Genomic DNA, 24,592 nt, shown 5'->3' on the forward strand with positions numbered 1-24,592 from the left:
AGATAATCCCAACAGAGGATTTATTTGACCAACAGGACAGAGCATAAGGGCACTTAAATAAGACCCATAACCAAAAAGACACTGACAGCTGCAATGCAGGAGAGGCCTGACTCTCACGGACACCATCACCCACATCCATATTTTTAAAGCCTTGTGGCAAACGTTCAGGACAGGCAATGGCTGCCTGTTTCTGATTTTTAAATATTATTATATAAAAATAGCATCAGACTGGAGTTGTATCAAAAGTATTAGCAAGGCTTCTTATCAAACAAGGCACAGTTCCATTTAATCTACAAATGTAGCTATATGCAAAATACAGCAGTGTAATGCTCAGAAGAAACAGTTCACCCACTGCAAAAGAAACATGGATTCATTATAAGGCCCCCAATCCTTCAGACACTAAAAATATACATGCTGCTTAACTTACATGCAAGACTAGTTCCTATTGACTGCAGTGGGACTATGATGTGTATTAAGTTAAGCCCATGAGCATTCACAGGATCAAAGCCCTACTATTTAAAAATGTGAGAAATCTGAGAAGTATTTCTCAGATTTTTTTCCTTCTGTATTTAAACCACTTCACCAATGATAGAAAAAATATATCTATACACACAGCAGTATTCATCATACTTTTCCTATTCCTTGAAGACAGCAATTCCAAGGAGATCCTCCCACCCCCACTTATGGCATGTTGATCACAAATACCTTTCTGGGAACAAGTGGGTTAGCTCAACAAAAGAAAAGGTTAAGGCGGGACTTGATTAGTCTGTAAGTACCTACATGCGAAACAAATATTTAATAATGGGCTCTTCAACCTAGCAGAGAAAGGTTAACATGATCCAATGGCTGAATTTGTTTATCTTCATCTTCCAGACTGGAAATAAGGTTTAAGTTATTTACAGTGAAGGTAACTAACCGTCGGTACAATTTATCACGGGTTGTGGTGGATCCTTCATCACTGACAATTTTTAAATCAAGACTGGATGTTTTTCTAAAAAAAATATGCTCTAGGAATTATTTGGGGGGAGTTTTTTGGCCTGTGTTATACAGAAGGTCAGACTAGATCAGGGTTCTCAAACTTCATTGCAGCGCTACCCCCTTCTGACAAGAAAAATTACTACATCCCCTGGGAAGGGGGATCGAAGGCTGAGCCCCACCGCCCAGGACAGGGGGAGCCAAATCCCAGCTGTCCTGGGAGGTGGGGGGAACCAAAGCTTGAGGGCTTCAGCACTGGGTTGTGGGGCTCAGACCTTGGCTTCAGCCCCAGGCCCCAGAAAGTCTAACACCAGCGCTGGTGACCCCATTAAACTGGAATGGCGACTCACTCTGGAGTTCTGACCCACAGTTGGAGAACCATTGGATTAGATCAGGGATCAGCAACCTTTGGCACACGGCTCGCCAGGGTAAGCGCCCGCCACATCCACAAGTTCGGCCGACCATGGCTCCCGCTGGCCATGGTTCACCGCTCCAGGCCAATGGGGCTGCGAGAAGTGGCACAGGCCGAAGGATGTGCTGGCCACCACTTCCCATAGCCCCCTTTGGCCTGGGGTGGCAAACCACAGCCAGTGGGAGCCGCGATCGGCTGAACCTGCAGACGCGGCTGGTAAACAAACCAGCCTTGCCTGCCAGGGTGCTTACCCTGGCAAACCACATGCCAAAGGTTACCTATCCCTGGATTAGATGATCAAAATTTACCCGGTCTCAACTTGGAATCTATGGACTACGATCAATCAAGGTTTTAAATTCTCTTATACAGATTCTCATTATACCAAGATTAATTTCAAAGGCACCACCTTTTATTTACATTATAAGCATAAGTCTTTAAAAAGTCTATCCTTCCACTTTTATTTTGATAAGCTGTTATTTTTACAATTTTATAATACTTCCTGGTATGCAAGCACATGTACTCCTCAACATTTGTTAAGAACACACGATCATTCTAATGATCGGTGAATTCCAGAAGGTATTTGATGTATTCCACATAGGATCGTGAGCCCAAACATCGATATTCACATCACCAAAATTAGAAGCAGCTTGTATGTGAGATGGGTGGACAGCCACTAAACTGCAAGTCTGTGGTATCTTGGCATCCCAAATGTGTTTTGGAAATCTTGACTTGTCACACATTGTATTGAAATCTCCCGAGTGTGGGATAAGTAGGAAATTGCACCTCAATTCGTAGACCTGAAGGCCATAAAGAACTAGCATGATCATCTAGACTGAACTTCTGCATAACACACACCAAAGAAATTCAGGTCAAAAAAAATATTTCATTCAACCTGTTCAACGTTTGTTTTGTGTTTAGATTTTTAAACAAAACTGAAGTAAAATGTATCACAAAAAATAAGATGTTTAATTTCTAAATCTCAAAATTAAACATTTTGATTTGGGAGGCTGGTTCTAACAGAAACAGTTTGGTGAATTTAATATGAATTAATGACATTTCCTTTTTGTCCCCCAAAAAAAGTGTTGTCCACAAAATTTTGCCCAGCACAGTCTATTAGAGAAAGAATTGTTCTATTCCAAAGAAGGTTTAATAGCAAATAATTTTAAATTATTTAAAAAACAAAAATAAAAATCACCACATATCATTAGAATATACTTATGGCATGCAAACACTAAATACAAGGAGAAATCAAGATTTTTTTCCTATAAAAGACACTTAGTTCTAAAAGTTACAGAGATTATAAAGACCCATTCCCTATCCAGCCCCCTACATACTCCAGACACACACACCACATTAAAGAGTTGTTGATGCCTTATTGAAAATACAGGTAGAAATCCTATTTAGAAAGCATGCTATTTTGCATAGCCAGTATTTTCTGTATTTCACCCCCACTCTGTTTTACTACAATGTAAAAATGTTCAAAATCAAAGCAATCCTGCATCTTACTCTCCAGCTGAAAATTCTAATTCTACACGGAAGTGGAATGTAGCTCTGGCTCTGAGACCTTTGTCAAATGATGTGGACAAGAGTAGGTGACTGCACTCAAGTAGCACTGCACACATTCATCAGTAATTTAGTTTTTCCATCTTGTGTTAGTATGACGAAATGGAAAGCACTGGATTTAATCCACATTTTTGGCACTTATGTAAAATATATGGTGATGTATATAGGATGAAGTAATACTCAGTGGCATGCCAAAGCCCTGGCTAGAGCCCTCTAACTCCAGCAATTACATATGCCAGACAATGATCTGGCTGCAAACTTTGCAGGGTCCCGAGGCCCCCAGGATACCCCCTGCACGGCACTCCATTGCTTTATCAGGCAGGACATGGATTTTTCCTCACTCACCTTTCCTGTACTAATGAGGTGATCCTGGTCAAGCCCAAACCTGAGCCCATGCAGGGTGACGAGGACCACCTCTGAAATGTGTCTGCAGAGGTGATCTCCAACCTCTGAAACAATTTTAAGTGAGCCTGCAACACTTGTGAAAAGCTGCTGACCTCCTAGGTAGCCTTGCTAACCCAGTAACACTGGGACCTCCCGCCCAAGACAGCAGGACCTCCCCTAAGCCCTGTGGCTAACTCCATTGCCCCACAGGTTGCAGAGTGTCCTGTAATCTTTGAATTGCTGCCGCAACAGCTTCTGCTGCAACAGCATGCACAACTTCAATCAACTCTTGGCCTGCTTCCCCAATCCTTCATGTTTGTCACCCTGCACTGGCAGGGTTTGCCCCCCGCTCTCCGAACACCCCTGTGATTCACATGGAGAAAGGGATCCACAGTATGCATCTCCCCAACTTCATCCTTTGCAGAGCACCCTACAGTCCATGTACCAACTGAGATCTCGGGGCTCTAGCCCACATGTAGGAGGAGGGGAAACACCCACCCAAGCCATGCTGCCTACAGAGGCCCAGAGGGGATTCCCGCTCCTTCCTTCCTCCCCACCCCACCCCTCATCGAGCCCTGCATGATAGACGTGAGTCAGTGTGAACGTGCATGCACATAAGCTCACAGACCTAGCTGTGTGAACATGACACATGAAGTTGTATTATGCAGTCTATTGGGAGGCTAACAAACCTGGTTTATATTGCTCTGTTTCCCTCCATCAGGAAGGAAACCAACTATTTTTAAATCTATGTTCCATATACAAAGCTAAATACAGTAACTCCTCACTTAAAGTCATCCCAGTTAATGTTGTTTTGTTGCTGATCAATTAGGGAACATGCTCATTCAAAGTTGTGTAATGCTCCCTTCTAACATCATTTGGCAGCTGCCTGCTTTATCTACTGGTTGCAGGAAGAGCAGCCCGCTGCAGCTAGCTGGTGGGGGCTTGGAACAAAGGTGGACCAGCAGCCTCCCTATCAGCTCCCTGCTCCCAGGGCCGTCCTTAGGATTTATGGGGCCCTACGCATTATTATTAAACTGGTGCCCCTGTGCCGGATGGCAGTCCAAGCTCACAGCCTGGTGGGGGAGGGGGAGGGGGACTTGACAGCGAAGGATAATGAGATGCCCGGCCTACCTCATGGTGGCGGAGAGGCTACATCTACACTACAGCATAAAATCGAAATAACTAAAACCGTTTTTATAAAATCGATTTTATGCGTCCACACTAGGGCACATTAATTCGGTGGTGTGCGTCCATGGTCCGAGGCTAGCATCGATTTCTGGAGCGGTGCACTGTGGGTAGCTACTGTAAAATGATGAGGCCAATAACTTCGATTTTCACACTAACCCTAAATCAATATAGTAATATCGATTTTAGCGTTACTCCTCTCGTTGGGGAGGAGTACAGAAATCGATTTAAAGTGTGTTGTAGTGTGGACGGGTACAGCGTTAAATTGATTTAACGCTGTTTAAATCGATTTAACTGCGTAGTGTGGACCAGGCCAGAGTCACAGTTCCCCACACAGACTTCCATGCCCTCTCCTGCATGCAGAATGGACATGAAGAAAATACCTAATTAAAAGCACTAAAATTTGGGAATAAAAAATGTCAGTCACAGGTTTTTTGATATGCTCTGAAGTTTGTCAGAGATTTATTTGCAAAAACTTCATAGTAAGGGTGAGTCAGCTGTCCTGCTGAATACAACATTACATATAATGGAATACATGATGCAGCTCTTCTCTGTTTTACATTTTCTTCATCAGTATTTCTAAGTTGAATTTATATTTTAAATGTACTCAAATCTGAAGCCAGCATTCCAGATTATTACATATTTCACTCACTGAAACAAAGACATTCTTTTAAATTAATCAGAGAGGTTTAGTATGTTCATAACAATGTTCATTGCTTTTAGAAAAAGGGAACAGTAATTTACTTTATGTGATCTCCATAACAAGAGACATGGTTATGAAATTTCACCAACTTTAAAAAAATATGTTTCCAAAGATTTTAGGTATAACAAGGATTTTGTCTTACTAAGGTACTGATTTTGCTGGAGGGTTCTTTTAAAACTAGTTCGTCGGATAGTCAGAAGTAAAGAAAGGGAAACTTTTTGTCCAGCTATCTGGAAGGGAAGGACTGTTGTCCCTTTAAGGGCTCTCTTCAGTGGGGAGTGGGGGGAGAGGTGGTGAAGGGATGGACAGAAAGGACAGGAAGACTTGGAAGCACTTTTTTTTTTAAACTATAGTAATTAAAATGTGTATTTTAGATAAGGGAGGTCTTTTGAAGGATTTATTTAAAAAACTATGTCTGAAGATCCACTCATCTAAGGCTAAAAATGATTGTGCATCTAAAACTCTATGCAAGCATTTTTTAGAAATGTGATTTTATAATCTTCACCAGCTCACTAATGAAATATTTTTAAAGCAAATTTTAAACTAAGGTTCTGTAGACTGACATGTTCTGTGTAAATATTACATTAATGCACAACTGTTTTTGTCAGTAAAGTCAGAAACTGACAGTATAAAAATTTATTTGGGCATAAGCTTTCATGGACATCGGATGAAATGGGTTCTAGTCCACAAAAGCTTATGCCCAAATAATTTGTTAGTCTCTGAGGTGACACAAGGACTCGTCCTTGTTTTTGCTGATACAGACTAACAGGACTACCACTCTGAAACCTGTCAGTATATACCTTGGAGTTGGCAAATGCCTGTTAAATGGCTTTATTACCCCTTGAATGTCTCTATAACAGTTTCAATGTTGTGCTAATAGGTCTGGCAGGCTGGAGGTTTTTTCACTTTTAACTACTAGATTCCCTCCCAAGGAAGACTCACCAGGCTAGAGCAGCCATCTGTGGGACCCTGAAGGAAGGGTCAGAACAGGGATAGGAAAACAAGAGGGTGGACACTAAGACCCAATGGTGCCCCAAATTTTCAGGTGCCCTACGCAGCTGCCTATGTTGCCTATGCCTAAGGATGGCCCTGCCTGCTCCCCTAAGTTCCCTGTGCAGCAGCTGCCCAACAGGCTATCAGTTGCAGCTGTCCCTCCCCCCACTGCCATGTGCTGCTCCTGCCCTCTGCCTTGGAGCTGTTCCCCAGGACTCCTGCTTGCTGTGCGGCAGAGAGGGAAGGAAGAAGGGGGCTAATGTCAGGGTGTCCCCCTTCCCCTGCACCCTGCTTACCCTATCTTCCATAGAGCAGGGAAGACACACCAAGGCTCAGGACAGAGGGTCTCAACAAGCTGATCTAATTAACAAGGCAGTGTACTTAAAGGGGAAAATGTGCATATCTCCCTCCATTCCTGCTGCCTTGCAGAGTGAGAGTAAACTCTTGAGGGCTCAGCCAATTGCTAGTTCATCATTTAGCATCAAGGGAAATATCCTACCCACTGACTCCTCCACTTCAACCAGCCTTCACAATCATCACTGTGTATTAAATTGTTTGTATAAAAAACTTATACTATGTGTGTATATTTTATATATATTAGTCTTGTCTGGTGAAAAAAATTCCCTGGAACCTAACCCCCTCATTTACAATAATTCTTATGGGAAAATTGGATTCCCTTAACATCATTTCGCTTAAAGTCGCATTTTTCAGGAACATAACTACAATGTTAAGCAAGGAGTTACTGTATAATGCTCTTATAAAACAGGATAGGAAAAAGATTAAAAGCATCCTGAATTTTACTAGTCTTGCTTATATATTATGTCTTTCTCCCTGTGAGGTGTACAAACCTCACACTGGGCAACAAGGGGTTCAGAGATTATTTTGGGCTCAGCCTGCAGCAAATGCTCCATCTGATGGAGGAATTAAAAGGCAGGGAATTAGCTCATTTGGGTAGCAGAGCTGGACGCGAGAAGACCTGCAGCCTACAGCCAGAGTAGAGCCTAAGACTCCGACACATCTGCCCAAAGGGGCCCTCCCTGAGGGAAGGGAGGACCCACCCCAAAGATAACCAGAAAGGGAAGTATCCTGTGGCACTTGGACATTGGTAACCCCCTTTACAGTACTTATGGTTTGGGTTTCCACACCAGGGAAAAGCCTTGGACTAAGATGACACGGGGGTGGATGAGAGGAAGAGGCCCAGGGAGGACAGTCTTAAGCAGCCTTTGTTGTCAGACTACTGGTAGCCCAAAGGGCCCTAGGTCAGAGCCCAGTGCCTTGGGAGGGCCCAGGCTTCGCTTCCCACAATGCCCTCAGCAGTCAGGATTTGCAGCCATGACCACTAGGCCATGCTCCCCAAGAGAGAACTGTTACACTCCCATGCTCTCTGATAGCTGCAATTCCCCACTCGCTTCTTGATGCACTCCTCCTGGTTCTAAAGGTTAGGTCACCCATTCTTTGAACAGAAATGGTAAACAGTCTTAGGTAAGTTTGACCAACAAATGCTGAACACAGCCCAAAGTCTGGAATAAATTTACAAAAATCTGTTTGTCAAACAAGTATTACCAACATGTTTGTTAGTCAAAGGCTTGATCTTTGTATGAAATTTAAGGGGAGAAAGATAGGCTGGATCCACTGAATACACTGTTTGCATCATATTTCAACCAGCTCTACCCACAATTCTAACTTCAAATGGAGAACAACGACCAGATAAACTCTTAAACAAACAGACATTCTACAAGCAGCTGACTCACTTCATCTGGAGGTAACAGATACTGCCACTCCTACCATTTCATTTTAAGGAAGCACTTACATTCCCAGGGTTTCAGAGGACCACCTGGAAGAAATACACAGATGATGTTTATCTCAGATTTATACGATCTTGAATATACAGATTAATATAAAATCAAAGCAGAAAACCATGCAAAAGCAAAGAAAACATTCAAATCAGGTGCTAGGATTTCAAGTAAAGTTGGTGAAACCCATTTGAGATAAATTCTTGCATGGGCTATTGGAGAAATAATAGAAAGACAAGGTGATAAAAATAGGTTCAACAAATTACAAACTTGCTGCCAAAAGCCATTTGAATTAGTCACATTAGCATGAAATGGGCTTGAGTAAATGTACTCCAGCATTTGTAACAGTAGCTTTTCCATTGATTCTAATGATACTACACAGAATTAAACAATACTGGCATTGTCAGTTTAAATCGGAGCAGTTACAATCTTGAAGATGGGAATACTTCAATCTATTATTAAAAGACTAAGGACTTTAGCTGCCCAATGAAATCACGGCAGAATGAAGGCTTTTGTAGATTGTAGATTTTGTCATCAACAAAAAGTATGGTAAACCAATGGTATTTTCCTAATTCTGAAACTTACTGTAAGAATTCCTAGTGTAGACACAGTAGCTACTAGCGGTTTAATACTTGGTCAGTTGTAAACATCAAGATGTTCAATTCTGCAACAATAAAAACGTGGTACTTATTGTTTGAAAATTCCCAAGAGTAGAAAGAATGAGAGAAAATATTCTCTCCCTTTTTACCTGTTCATTCCAAGTCAACCTACTGATAGCAGAGAGTATCCCAACTGTTCAAGACAGGTAGAGGGGAACTCAGAGAAACAGCTTTTCGACATGAAAAGTCTGTCTTCATCTTTAATCTAGCAAAACTGAATGTCAGAAAATTGTTACACAACTCTCATGGCTCATCAAGTAACTTGAGGCAAAAGGTTCGATTCTGAGATCACACTAATGTAACTCCATTGTCATAAGTGATACTACTCCTGATTTACACTGGTGCGAGCAAGGTCAAAAGCCGACGCAATGTTTTCAGTGAGCCAACAAGCTGGGTTAGGACACTGGCCTGCTGAGCCATTAGCCCCCAACCCTGTAGTGTTGGGATTGTTAAGGGGAAAGCAATGACTATTCACATCCTGCAAGTCAATGTGCAATTTATAAGTGCAGTTCCCCTAAAGTAGTGAAAACAATCTCAAAGACATGTCTGCACCACCAATGTGTCTGCTAGTCCCCAAAGCAGCATTAGTGAGAAACCACTATGCATTCCAGCCCAGAATTTACAACCATCCCATAATTACGGACATGTGCATCTTTTGAACAGTCAAATATTCTCAGGAGCAGTGAACAGTGTTTTCTTCTGCCGTGCTTGCTCACAGCACACACACAGTTAGTGTCAACTGCAGATTCAAAATTTACTAATCTTTCCTTATGAACTTTTTTTAACTGTAGGGATCAATTTAAGTTACTTGATAAGACGAAAGTGAAAGCCATTGTTTCATACTGCCACGTAATAGTGCCACACTGGAATACTGCAATCGGTATTGATTTTATTTAGCTATCAATTCTAAAGGAGCTCTGCTTTTTCTTTCCACCTTTTGATTAAAAAAGGGAACTGTTAGGTTATATATGAAAGAGAGTATTTGGAGCGGTGTAACAAACACTAAATTTCTCACATTGTTTGGGTACTACAGTCGGAGTAAAAAAAAAAAGAAAGGGCCAAGTAAATGTTAAGTGTTCCATTAAAAATGTTTTATTATTATTGGGCTAAGTGTTCCATTCAGCAGGAAGATGAAAAAATGGAATTTGAAAGTTAAATTGTAATCATTCGGGTGTTTTGAATAATTCACCTATTTAGCTGTAAAAGTGAGGCTGAAGAGAACTGCCATATGGACTGATCCTGCTAATCCTAGTCGAGACCACAAATATAATGAGATGATTTAAGTAGGCCAGAAATGACTAATGCTTCTCTGTGTGGTGATGCATTTTGTGAATTAAACACAAAAAAAAACGCTTGTCTGACTTGAAACTTTTTCAAGCAATTTCTTAACATTTTCACCCAAACTCTTTATTCTACTGCTGGCTAAAATGCTGCTGAAGCCACTCATATCAGTCATGCTGGATCCTGTAATCTATATTCCAGTCACAACAGACACCATTTTATGCAAAATATAAGCAGTCCTTTAATGCCTGCCAAGTTGCCAAGCAATTCCTTAAATGCAGTTTAAACGTATTTTTTCTAGACTGGCCAGTGCTCTGCTACATGGATACCTTGGCTAGAAGTGTGTGGTACAGCCCAGCAGCACTCAGATGCAGCTCTATAAAAAGATATTTCTGTCACTGCCCAAAACTCACTGCAAACATGAGCATGATGCAGCCAAATGTTACATAGTTTGATTGGGCTAAGATCAGAACCCAACAGAGCTGTTCTGCCTGCTGCTCAGTAACTTCCACAGAACCAACAGCAGGAAGTGTCAATATTGACATACAAACAGCTCCCCTCCCCCGCCAAATCAAAGATTCTTTCATTCTACTCTTGAATCTCATCAAGTGAGAACTCTCTTTCAAGATGATTGTTCTCTACCCTCGGACTACTAATATCAACTACAGCTACAATCTGACAGTGCATTTGAGCCATTTATTCAGATACTAAAGACTACTGAATTCAGTCCATGAGCTCTAGAAGTAAGACTCTTCGCAAGGAATTAAGCAAGCATCCATGAAAATCTGTTTCCACTCATCTCCCCTAGAAAGCCATGCCTGCCTGGATTTACTACAGCCTCAGGGCTTGATTTTAAGAATTTGTGATTGCATGCACAAGCATGGTAATCATTCATGTAAATGCTCAGTTAGATACCTAGCTGATCATATGTGCACACAAATCATAGAATCATACAACTGGAAGGGACCTCAGGAGATCATCTAGTCCACTCCCTGCAGGCATACTTTGGGATGCAAAATGTTAAGAGCCTGGGCATAATAGGTTTTGTCCAAAATTCTGTATTAGTATAAATACAGCGATACCACCACAAGGGTTGTGAGACACACTAGAATTCAAAAAAAGGCACAAGATTTATTCTTCCCAAAATGGTGAGGTTATAGGATAGTTGGCTCTGCAAACAGATGAGACACAAGGTGAACTCACAATGAGAAATTCTCCTTCCCTAAATAAAAAAAATTCTACAACAGTGTATTTTGAAAAATGACCTGAAGTTTTTAAGTATCAGAGGGATAACCATGTTAGTCTGGATCTGTAAAAGCAGCAAAGAGTCCTGTGGCACCTTATAAACTAACAGACGTTTTGGAGCATGATGATGAAGTGGTATTCACCCACGAAAGATCATGCTCCAAAACATCTGTTAGTCTATAAGGTGCCACAGGATTCTTTACTACTTTTGAAGTTTTTAAGGACAGCCTTGCTTATAACTAGGGCCGGCACCTCCATTTAGGCGACCTAGGCAATTGCCTTTGGCGCCAGGATTATTGGGAGGCGGCATTTTGCTGGAGGGTGAGGGGGGCGGCGGCAGGCAGCTCCGGTTGACCTGACACATGCGTGCCTGCGGACGGTCCGCTGGTCCCGCAGCTCCGGTGGGCCTCCCGCAGGCATGCCTGCAGCAGCTCCACCAGAGCTGCGACCAGCAGCAGACCGTCTGCAGGAACGCCTGCGGCAGGTCCACTGGAGCCGCGGGAGCAGCACGCGGGGCGGTGAAATGGCCGTGCACCTAAGGTGCCAAAAACACTGGCGCCGGTCCTGCTTATAACAGATGTTGATTACAATGGGCCTAAGGCAGGGGTGGACAAACTATGGCCCACGGGCTACATCTGGCCCATCAGGGCTTTGGATCTGACCTACGGGATTGCCAACCCCAGTGGCACCGCAGGGCTAAGGCAGGATCCCTGCCTGCCCTGGCCCTGCACCACTGCCAGAAGCAGCCAGCACCACATACCTGCAGCTCCTGGGGGAGCAGAGGGCTGCACATGCTGCCCTCACCTGCAGGCGCTGTCTCCCTCCCCCCGCAGCTCCCATTGGCCAGGAATGGGAAACCGCAGAAAATCGGAGCTTCGGGGGAGGTACCTGCAGGAAAGGGCAGCACGCAGTGCCCTCTACCCCTCCTCCCCCAGGGGCTGCAGGGACATGGTGCCAGCCACTTCCAGGAACAGCAGAGCCAGGGAACCTGCCTTAGCCCCACTGCACACCGCTGCCACCCCAGAGCTGCTCAAGGTAAGCCCGCACCCTGCACCACTTCTGCACCCCAACTCCCTGCCCTGAGCTCCCTGCCACACCCCTCCTGCACCCCAACCCTCTGCCCTGAGCCCCTTCAGCCACACCACACCCCCTCCTACACTCTACACTCCCTCCCGCACCCCAACCCCCTGCCCCAGCCCTGCATGCAATTTCTCCACCCAGATGTGGCCCTCGGGCCAACAAGTTTGCCCACCCCTCACCTAAGGTGTGCTTCTGGCCTTGTTATTCTCTATAAAAAAAAATCAGAGAAACTAAGCAAGATATGTTCTCCCCTCTAGCACCTACTTCCTTTGCCTCCACGTGTGTGTGTGTGTATGCACACGACTTTCTTCTCCAGTCCCACTTTTCCTTGTGAGCATTCCAAGAGATTTCCTTCAAGTTGTACTTATCCTTACAGGTCAAGTATCTAACAAGTACCACAGGACATCAAGGGTTACTCCTGGTAGGAATTCCAGCATATCAGACCATGCTGCACAAACATGCTATTTGCAGTTCCTACAAAAGTTGGAATTAGGAGGCAACCTCCTCCCACATTCTCCTACAAAATGTTTCTATGATCTATGCATATGCTATGCATTGGCTCCAGGCCTAATGGAACTCTGTTTCATTAGTCTCACAGACTACAGACTGTCAAACTGGGCCACTGTTTAAAGTTAGAATGAGTTATCAGTAGATAATGCAGTCACAACATACCCCAGGACCTTTTGCATCAGATCCATTTTGATGATTCCCCATGGCAAATTTTTCAACAGACATATGCTATAAAGCAAAAATAGTTCATACTTAGGATTTTCCACTATCACCCTCCAAAAATTAAATATGGGATTTACAGAAAGATAAGTTTTTTTGTCAACACTCTTTAAAAATTTAACTGTTGGCCAAAAATGCAATGTTTTTGTTAGAAAGCTGAATGCAGATGTTATAGCTATTCTTTCCACTATTTCTACTGACAGTGTAATTCCTGTTATGAGAAATAATTTTTTTGTTAAAAACCTAACACTATAATAATTGGGACAGGATACATATAAGCACCGTAATAAGAGTCTGGTACACATAGGGTGACCAGACAGCAAATGTGAAAAATTGAGACAGGGGTGGGGGTAATAGAAGCCTATATAAGAAAAAGACCCAAAAATCAGGACTGGCCCTATAAAATTGGGACATCTGGTCACCCTAGGTATACAAGAGTGTGGGCAAGAAACTCAGCTCGATTTCCAGCCCTCAGTCACATGACCTGAGTGAGGTCTCCAAAGACCAATACCCTTGTCACATGACATTGACTCCATTGGTTAATTACAACTTACCTTTTATTAAAAAAAAAAAAAAGAGGAATAAACAAACACCAAATGAATATAAAATGTGATACCAATCAAAAAGTGAACATTAATGTGATGTATTCATTACTGTCTCTGAATGCCCATAGTGTTCCAAATCACATGAGCACTTCTTGTTCTCAAAGTAATCCCTTCTGCAATAACTTATTGTGTCACTGAAGTGGATCTGCCACCTGGAATCTGTGCGCATTTACTATTCTTGGCAATTTTCATTGTCAGTAACGGAGCTTTATTTCTCTCAACAAAGGAGCTTTGACAATGGCATTCTAGATGTCTTTAAGAAACAGAGTCAGTGTTCTCCACGTGTTAGATGCCTTCTGTTAAACTAATCCTTATGAGAGTGGGATTCTGACATATAAACACACAAGGACAACCCAAACCAGACAGCAGTTATCCAGAGTTTTTGCAGCCAAATGATTCCTATCCTTGAAAACTTCTTAGGCCATAAGCAATTCAGGGCAGTAACCATATCTTCCTGTGTATTCATATAGCCACTAGCCCAATGGAGCACTGAGCCCTACTGGGACTTCTGGGCACTAATGTAACATTATATAATATTCCTATAGACATAATCAGAATGAAAATCTATTACATAGTAATCCCCTCTGCAATACTTCATGCTAATCTCTGCCATTGGGTTAGTTTATTGGACAAAGAGGCTGATCCATTATATGTGGAACTAAGAATCAATTCCACAGGGATACACGCACAGAGTATTTAAGAAATCAGAATTTAGGAACTGCCATACTGGATCAGACTCATGTTCCATCTAATCCAGTTTACTGTCTGCAACAGAGGCCAACATCAGAAGGTACATGAAGCCATGAAGTACACGGAGGTGGGACAACCCTAATGGTTAGAAATTGGTTTAACCCTGAAGCACAAAGGTTTTAGATCTCCTCTAAAAGTTTATCTACTATTAATTCTGGATCTGGACATTTTTTACCCATATAAATAGCTAATCCCTCTTTGAAGTAGGCCCCAACTGTACATAAAGCTTTACTCAGTAACAGTCAGACATCAAGTGTAAATGGTGGATTCTCTGTAACCCGAAGTCTTTAAATCATGGATTTGAAGGCTTCAGTAACTCAGAGGTTAGACGTCTATTGCAGGACTAGTGGGTGAGGTTCTGTGGCCTGCGATGTGAAGAAGATTAGCCTAGATGATCATGATGGTCCCCTCTGACCTTGAAACCCGTGGAATACCTAGCAAACAGAAGTTTAATTACTAATAAATTCATTATAACACAATGTTCATATCTAGGATTTGAAAGATCTATCTTTTTCTAGGTTATTGTTGGTTAGCATAGTAATTGAAAGTCACTGAATAATAGTATAAAATGAAAGACTTTTTAGTAATTTCCAGCAATCAACATAAAAACAAACTAAAATGCACTTCTGCCTATTAAAAAGAATAATTGTTCTCCATTCCAATTCCTGGAACACATCCCCACTGAAAACAAAAATAAGAGTGGGACAGAGAGAAGGAAGTTAATATACTTCCTTACAAGTGCAGATAAGTGAGAATGTTTAGCTAAACTATTTTTCTTTCTGTAGCAAAAGCACTCTCTTGTGGAGTGTTAAAATTTCCCTATAGTTCAGCTAGCCTCTGTTTTTATACAGATGAGACATCTAGCTGCACAGTGCATAAGGAAATATGAACTTGGAGTTTACCATTTCAGCAACATTCCTAAGTATTTTCTCTGCTCTTCACAAATGACCGGCTGCACTTCAGAAGCGTCAGTGGTACGCACTTCATTGGAGCTGCAAGTGCAGCAAACCAGACAACTGTGTTACAGGACTGTTCAGACAAACAGGCAGCTTTCACCTCAGATCAATGAAGGTATTGATCCCAACTGTGATGTCTTCTTAGAAAAGAAATGGTCAGGCAGAAGAAAGATTTAGGGGGGTAGGGGGGAAAGAGAGAATGAAACCTTAGATTTCTAAGAGATACGGAGACCTTTGCTATGAACTTTTCCACATGGGGCAGGTTAGGGTGTGGAAATTGGTCTGCTGGACAGTGTTTGGGAACAGGTCTCTACTTCTCTTTGATGCTTTACTTCATCCAGTGTGAGAGCTTTAAGGAACATTTGTAGGAAGAGACACAGGCTCCACATAAGTAAGTGAATTGATCAATACACTTAGGCGTTTTAAAATTTAACATTAGCTGTTTTTAATGTGAATTTATATTTTGTTTAAATGAATGTTATGCACTAATATTTATAGCTCAGTGCTATTTATTTCTAAAATACAAATAAAATTCTGGCAGCTTTTATATGGGACCTATACGTCTGACCCTTTTATTCCAGTTTGTATGACAAATGCACTGCCATCTGTGGCATTAACAGTAATACACTTTCTTCCAGTTCCAGTACCATTCATGATCCAGAAGCGTGTCATTTTTGCTCCATTACATAACAAGTCTGATCCAGTAATACTGAATTTTAATCTAAAATTTTCCTAGTGGAGTAACATATTGCATCCATAGATCATTAAATAAGAGTGACAGTCATTTCAATCTCATTTGCATAGAAACATAGGGCCAGATTCCCAGGTGGCATAAATCATCATAGCTCCATTGATGCCAACGGCACTAACCCAATCTACACAGCTGAGGAGCTGGCCAACAGAATTGGGACACGTTAAGTCCCATGCCTACAATTCGTTGAGTACAGACAGAACCCTGTACCTGCACAGAATCAATGGGCATGCCTACACTGCAGCTGGGAGTGAACTTCTTAGCTCAAGTAGACAGATATGCGCCACATCTGCTCAAGCCAGCATGCCACAAATGGTGCCATAACCAGCAGCTCAGGCTAGACACCAGAGGTCAGGACAGGTTTGTACTCAAGTGGCTAGCCCAACCTGCCACCAATGCTAACCTGGTTGCACTGCTGTTTTAGCACACTAGATCAAACAGAGCTAGCACATCTGTCTACTTGAATTGGGAAGCACACTTCCACCTGGACATAATCCTTTTGGGCTACCTATGCAGAATCAGTTCCAGGATTTAGACCTAAAATATGTATTAGATCTTCTAATTCATCTCCACAATGATACAGGATTTCTCCCTACCATTTTGATCTGTAGTTTTCAGATGTTGTATTATATAGGAACTGAGGAGTATCCCTTTAAATTGCTTAGGAATCTTCTAGTGGACCTCCCTGTCTTCTGTGGCAGAAGCCATCAGAACTCTAAGACAGGAGCAACCTCTACTTCGATATAACGCTGTCCTTGAGAGCCAAAAAAATCTTACTGCATTATAGGTGAACCGCATTATATCAAACTTGCTTTGATCCACTGGAGTGTGCAACCCCTCCTCCCTCCCGAGCACTGCTTTATCGCGTTATATCTGAATTTGGAATATCAGGTCACGTTATATTGAGGTAGAGGTGTATGTAGCAAGACCCATAAGTTTGTACAGAAACAGGCTATGCAATCAAGTACGCTTACTGAGGAACAGGAATTCTGCACAATATCTCCTATTCCTGGGAGGTTAGAACTAGTCATGGTAAAGTCCTTGTATGTAGCACTATGCATCTGTTTAGCTGTATAGCCTGTGTATCGTCAGATTTCAAATATACAAAAACCTGTAGGAGAACACTTCAACCTCCTTGGATATACAATAGCAGATTTAAAGGTGGCCATCCTGCAGCAAAAAAACATGAGGACCAGACTCCAAAGAGAAACTGCTGAGCTTCAGGTCATTTCCAACTTTGACACCATCAGTTCAGGATTAAACAAAGACTGTGAATGGCTAGCCAACTACGAAAGCAGTTTCTCCTCCATTGGTGTTCACACCTCAACTGCTAGAAGAGGGCCTCACCCTCCCTGACAGAACTAGCCTCATTATCTCTAGCCTGCTTCTTGCTTGCATATTTATACCTGCCTTGGGAAATTTCCATTACATGTGTCTGACGAAGTGGGTATTCACCCACGAAAGCTCATGCTCCAATACATCTGTTAATCTTTAAGGTGCCACAGGTCTCATTGTTGCTTCAATCATCATTAAATCATTCTTTTCTTGATATGCATTTGATATCCTCACCAAACAAACCCAGAATATAGCCAATACCACACCAAATAAGCGTGCAGAACTTCATGAGATCTTACAGAATAGCGTGTATTTAAAGAGGCATATGGTGCCATTTGTCTGGACATAGCTCCTACCGTTACATTGTGCAGGAATTACTGAGCTTGAACCCCATCCCAAATCCCCAAAGCAACATACATAACACTTTATCCCCTGCCCTCCATACCTCCATCCTTTACAATGGTCATGATGATTGTAACTTCCTCTCCTCTCCCACCCCCAAAGCACTGCACTTTAAAAGCTGAATTAAAAATATCAGGAAACGCAATACTGAGCAAGTAGAAGTGCCTTGAAGCTCGGACAACTCAACACTTTTCACAAGAATCCTGTAAAATTCTTGCATGACGACCATGAAGAAAGGAAGCTTTCCAATTCAAATAACTAAAAAAGATCTAACTAGATAACATCTTTAGCTGCGTCAGGTGGAAAGCACACAGGCATGAAACACAGATGCATTAGAACACCAGACATATTAAGGGGAAATCTTTTTTGGGCGAATGGAACCAATATGTTAACAGCTGGAATGAGAACCGGCAAATGTGAAACATAGAATCCTATTTTATTCTTGAGGAAGCAGAAGTTATTCTTCTGAGCTGGAAGAGTTTCTTTTCAGACTGATCTCTATTCTTCTTATGGTTTGCTCACCCTCTTCAGAGGTGCAAGAGTAAGCTGGCAATTTCCACACAAAGCAAAAATTTTCAATACATACATAAGATTGACTTATTTCAAGTGGACAGGAACCTCCTAATAAAGTAAGGGAAACATGAAGTAACAAAATTCATAAACAGTCTTAAAAAGTTTTGCCTGAGAAAGCTGTGTTAAATGTTTAAGTTCAAATTATCTTTATCAACTGCATCTATATCCTCAACTTTTTCTATGAACATTTGCATTTTATATCAAAGACCATGAAACTTATCACAGAATTGAACAAAGTAAACTTTAGGACAAAGAGCCCTCAGTTTAACTAAGCCAAGTGATGTCAGACTTTTCATTAGCGATCAGTCAGTCTTACATAAAAATCTGGTCATTACCAGATATCTTTATATTTCCCCCAATGACCTGATCCATTTAAAAAACTAGTAGTAAAGAAACTGTATTTTTCACCGTTTTAGGCTTATGATGGAATTCATGTTTCCTAACGGAGTTCAATTGCATTACATGCATACATAACTTCACTGATATTGAAGATGCTGGCTCATATCAAACGAGATTTTGAATAAGTGTTGATATGCGTATGTATTAGCAATACTGGCCTGTGTTTCCAATAGCAGTAGCTTGGTATGCTCTGGCACTACATGGTTATAGTTTAAAAGAAAAAGATGGCCAATTAAATGTGCATATAACCTTTCCCCAGTGAGCTCTGTTGATATATTTTCCTCCCAATACTGGGGAATCTCCCCTCCCCTCTTTAACTAACTAAGTAATTCTGTTATTCAGCAAAGCTCCTATATCATTTTTCTCTCTTTTCAGCTGACCTGCCCACTCCTTCTGAGAATACTTCTCACTATCTAAATGTGGCATGTCAAGGGAGTTGCAGATATTGTTTATACTAGTTGTAATCCTTTGGTATCACTTAATTGGTTTAAATGTCTTTAAAATAAATCTGTCAATTCCCGACAGCTTTAACTGAATTTCTAGGCCTACTTAGAGACTTGTCTCCACATCCCTCTATGTAGTAGTTCTTTAGGATTCTGTTTTACACCTGTGCAAAGCAATAATTGTTCCTTTATCATAAGCCCTGTAGAATAATCACAAGAGAGGAACAATTGCCTTCCTTTAAAAGCTACCTAACAGTGAGGATGATGTAATAAAAATCAGCAGGATCTTATTAAGAGAGATAAGGCAGAGATGCCACATTCATTGTAAATATAATAATAAAGCAAAAAACATTGTTTGACTAATTCCTATTACTACTTATTCCTTACACACAGATTATATATATTTTCATTCAAACAATCATTCATTCAGGTTCTGTACAGGTGTTATAGTTACTAGCCTAGAAGTTGCTCATGCCAAGTTACTGGCCAGGTATCTTGGTCATGAGGATAGAGCCAAGTCTGTGTTAGATGCACCTGATGCTCCTGGAGACTGGCAGCAGAACCAGAAACTCAAAGTTCTCAGTTTTTAGAGTCCATTTTATAGGAATTAATTCCTATGTTAGTCTATGGGAACCGTTTCATCCTGCTGTTGTTGGCTCAATCAGCAGATGGCACATTCCTGGTGGCTCCACACTATCTAAAGTGGCACATTCCTTGCAAGTGTTTGGGGTGGATCCCAGTTTACCCTCCGGGGGTTGTCTGGTGGTCCACTTGACACATTCTTCGGCCGATGGATCCTTTCTAGGTTGGCACCTCCCTACCCATTCACGTACATCAAACATTCATCAACATACATTCCATATCTTAACCATATTTTAATTTACTATCTCCACCACTTTTGGGGTGTGTGTTAATTCCTATGAGACTCCTGGCCTGGTAATCACAGAGGGTGAAGGTCTGTTTGTTTACATTATATCAATTACAGCTTAAGGCTAGCAGAGTGTTTACTTCAAGAACAAAGTCAATGAACTTGTTTGTAATTTTTACACAGTAACAGAGTATCTTTCACAGGACAGATATAATCTGTGTTTTCTGCAGACAGGAGCTGACAAGCTTTAACATAAGAATTTAAAAGATTTTTGTACTTGGTGAACTTGGGGGAATCACTGTTAGTACCTTCTTTAATATCCCTACAATGACTGTTGTCATTAGTTGTTTAACCATTGGACCAAGTTACCAAAGGAAGTGGCAAATTTGCCATCTCTTGACATCTTCACAGGAAGACTGGATGCTGTTGGGACAGAAATGCTTTAGTCAAACAAAGTTTCTTGAGCTCAATACGGGAGTAACTGGATAAAGTGTTATGGCCTGTGATATAATAGAGGTCAGACTAGATGAGCTAATGGTCCTTTATGGCCTTGAACTCTACCTAGTACAGATTGGGCCTTCTCTCCACCACCAGAAATATAAAGCATCTCAATGTAGAAGGGGAAGCTTTATGAAGTATTCTTCACAACATCTGTCTCCAGCATCCTCTATCACATTTCTAATAAATTGTTTACAGTTGCATCTGACGAAGTGGGTATTCACCCACTGAAACTTATGCTCCAGTACGTCGGTTAATCTATAAGGTGCCACAGGACTCTGTCGCTTTTTACAGTTTGAGACTAACACGGCTACCCCTCTGATACTTTACAATTATCTCATCCTCATTCAGTTGCACCTGCAGAGTGACTCTGATCCTGCAAGCTTCTCCGTGCAGGCAGTTCCCTGTACCCATGCAGCATCTCACTGTCTTCTGCACAGAAGTCATCCCACACTATGAAGGCTCAGGACACTGAAGATTGGGGCCTTAGACTGTGATATCTTTGAGGCATGGACTTTTTTTTTTACTGTCCATTTATGCTCGATTGGTACCTCCAACAGTATAAATATAAAATATTATATTGCCCACTGACAATGTTGCTTCAGTAGATATTTAATCTCAATGAATTATCGCAGAAGACAAATTCTAAACAGCAGGCATCAGTTAGGTGTGGGCAGGTGTCACAGTTGGGCACTGCTCTTTCCTTCTTTAGGAAAAGCAAATAAGTGAGCCGAGATCAATTTTCTATTGATCTAATCCTCAGGGAAGAGACTTTAAGAGAGCAAATCAGTGTCACAGCTGTAAACCTGAATCTTTAGCAACTTCCAGTAACATACAGCATTCAAGGAGATTAATCCAGTTTTTACAAAATCAAATCAAAGTTTGTTCATTCCCTGTAATTTTCAGCCTTAATCTTTTCAGCCATTTATTACAACTGCCACTTGGCTCTCAAGTTCTCCCTCTCTGACTAAGTTGTAGTCAGCCTATTTTTGTTGTTGTTTTAACAACTTCAATAACAATGATGACTAAGGTCTTAATAGGCTAGCAGATGTTTTCTAAAGGGAAAATAATAGCATCTGAAAACAGATCCTCATGTTTCCTGAGCAAAAACTATCCTGGTAGCACAGCATGTTTATCCATGGCAATTGTAATCAGTTAAAAGCTGGTTCTGGTTTAAAACAGTTCACAGAGAGGTTTAGGCTTAAAAATTTAATCACTTGCAAATATACACTCTGAAACAACAGCTACCTTGATGATCCCATGCTGCTGTAACTATTTGTCTATGTTATTTGATCATTTTCCACTAGGGTGACCACATATCCTGATTTTATAGGGACAGTCCCGATTTTGGGGTTTTTTTTCCTTGTATAGTCATCTATTATCCCCCACCCCTTGTCCCGATTTTTCACACTTTCCCTCTGGTCTCCCTGTTTTCCACTCCTGCAATACAAACATTTCCAAACATAAGGAGAGCAAAAAATGGATATGGAAACATTAATGAATGATGGTAAAGGCAATCAAGCTGAAAAACCATTAGTGGGTGTGTTACTTTGGTTGGAAAGCAGTGACATGCCAGTCCTATTTCGTGACTAGACAAAAGGGTATCCTGGCTTTGACACAGGGAGGAACCAAACAAAGCCCAACCTGACAAGAGACCATAGGACTGCAAAGAAGCAGCTGCCAATCTGCAGAGAGATAATCTGGGCGCAAGAACAGTCCAGCAACATGGCCCTTGCCAGCAAAACAGTCAAAGCTCCATGTGTTCAAATGCATTTGGTCATTTCCTATCACATCAACACAACCTTAATTATTGACTTTTATCTGTACCTTTACTCCTGACAGTGGAAGGTGCTCTTTGGAGCTGCTGCAGTTCTCAGCTTCAATATTTTCAGGAATTAAATTGTTTCCACACATGTTCAAATACTTTTCCTTTTTTCTCTTCATCCTTCAAATAAATTTACCTCCAGTATAAACTCCTCCAGCCATATAATCACCTCGAACCTCCAATCCTTCCCAGTGGTTTGCCTCTGCAATTAACAATCACCCTCACCTACCCAGGTCAGCCACTGAAATTTATGCACCTCCCACTACCTCAAGTACATGCCCAGCCTGATTTCTCTTACTACCCCCTGGGATCTTTCATCCCAGACCTATACTCCAGGGGTGCTCCTGGAATAAGTTATCCCCTGAGATCACTCAAACCCACCCCCTCCCCAAACACCATCACTAGAGACTCCCCTTATGATATGCCAGCCATTCCCACTTGGATAATTCACATATATCTCCTCTTGGAATATATCAGTCCTCCTCCACCACTACCAGGAGCTCCTGTGATCTGCCACTCTAGAGATTCCCCCTGGCATATGCCAATGCCTAGTGCTTAATCTGTGTTAGGGCTTGCCAGGGCTGAGCCCAGCATCTCTAGGCTTGGTAGTTCATAGCCTGGCACCTCTGGGCTTGCAAGGTCAGTTATGAAAGTAAAAAAATTGGTTGAGCCCCAGCACCTCTTTCATTACAAATTAATCTCTGCCAGTGCCACAGTGAGCAGTCACTGCCCATATGGAATACCTCTCCCCCCCCGAGATGCCAGCACTCACCTTCCAGGGGCTCCCCTGGAAGTATGCCACTATGGTGAGGATCACTCAACCTCCACTCAGTCACTATGCTACCAGAGTCCTGTGGAATCTGCACCACCTTTCAGGGACCCCCGGGGCAGTCACCTCCCCTCTGCCCAGTATGTCTCCCCCTGGAATTTCTCCACACTGCCCCTGCCCAAATTGCTCCAGCCCCTGGGTCACGCTCTCGTCTTGCAACAGCCAAACTGGGGCGGACGGAGTGAAGCGGCAGCCCTGAGAGGCACGAAGTTGACCAGGAGCTGGAAGCTCAGCGAGCGGGAGGGAGGCAGCGTGGTACTTACAGGAGTGATGTCTGCTGTGGCACCCGGGGGATGTGATCCAGCATCAAGTGCATGCAGCGGATGGTGGTTTTAAAGCAAAGGCATCGACTGGGGCGGGGCAGGGCAGGGACGCGGCGCACCGCACGGCCAGGAAAAGGACAGCTAAGGAGAGAAGTTTGGACTCCATCTCCCCTTGGCTCCCCAGCCCCAGCTCAGGGGAGTCTGGCAGCTCCCGCTGCAGCTGCACTCAGGCACCTTTCCAAAGGACATCCCGGGGCCAATCAGCAAAGCCTGGGATCTCATTACAGGCGGCAGCACGCCCCGGGTACCACCAGGGGGCGCCGCCCTGCTAAAGCCTATGCAGCCGGGCTTTTAAAACCTGGTTAGGGAGGGGAGAGGTGGGGGCCAGACACTGACTGTGTTAATTAATTTCAGCTGTGGGAAGAGCGATGCCTCACAGCTTAGCTAGTGGAGAAGTTGTTTTCCACAGTGTCAGGTGATCCTTTTAATGAACGAATGCACTTTCCTGGAATTAGTTAATCCAGGCCAGCCCCGTCCCACTGATATGCTAACCAGCTCTGAACTGCTTGGGAATGCAGAGGTTGGCACATTTCCTCTCAATTTTAGCTACCCCTAGACAGCGCCCTTGCTTTGCACAGGACTGTAGGGACTAGGTAAAAAGGCAGGTCCCCAGGGGGTTGCTGTGTCAATCTCTGTTTTGCAAGAGTAAGTCCAAGTGTCTCTGCACACAGACAGGAACACAGGCTCTTAGAGGGGTAGGCGGGAGAGCCAATGAAGAAAATTTCTCTAGCCTTAAAAAGTAATGAAAAACACACTTTTTAGAAAAAACAGATGAACAGGCCAGCATACATTTTGGCCATGTCAAGCTGCTTCGCTTAATGCAAAGGGAGTCTTGGTAAACACATTCCACTTTCTAACCCCATGGAGATAACAGTGATCCCATAAGCTGAGAAAAAAGAAAGCAGCCATCCCTTGGCAGTGGGGAAGACAGACTATGCTTCCCAACCGGTTTGTTGCCCCCATCAGCCTCTCAACGCGTCACAGTTCTACTTACCTTTGTAGTGTGGGGAGAAGGAATGACCGCTCAGCGAGA

General features: G+C 42.5%; 1 protein-coding gene across 1 annotated transcript in view; it reads right to left on the reverse strand.

Annotated features, from left to right (window-relative positions):
* Positions 1 to 23,665, reverse strand: part of PXDNL (peroxidasin like) — a 302,579-nt gene extending 278,914 nt beyond the window's left edge. Inside the window, 2 exon segments of the mRNA XM_030553072.1 lie at positions 23,500 to 23,591; positions 23,594 to 23,665. Coding sequence (XP_030408932.1) covers positions 23,500 to 23,591; positions 23,594 to 23,665 — 164 coding nt within the window.
* Between the last annotated feature and the right edge of the window lie 927 nt (positions 23,666 to 24,592).

The sequence above is a fragment of the Gopherus evgoodei genome, chromosome 2 (genome assembly GCF_007399415.2).
Source record: "Gopherus evgoodei ecotype Sinaloan lineage chromosome 2, rGopEvg1_v1.p, whole genome shotgun sequence".
NCBI lineage: Eukaryota > Metazoa > Chordata > Testudines > Testudinidae > Gopherus > Gopherus evgoodei.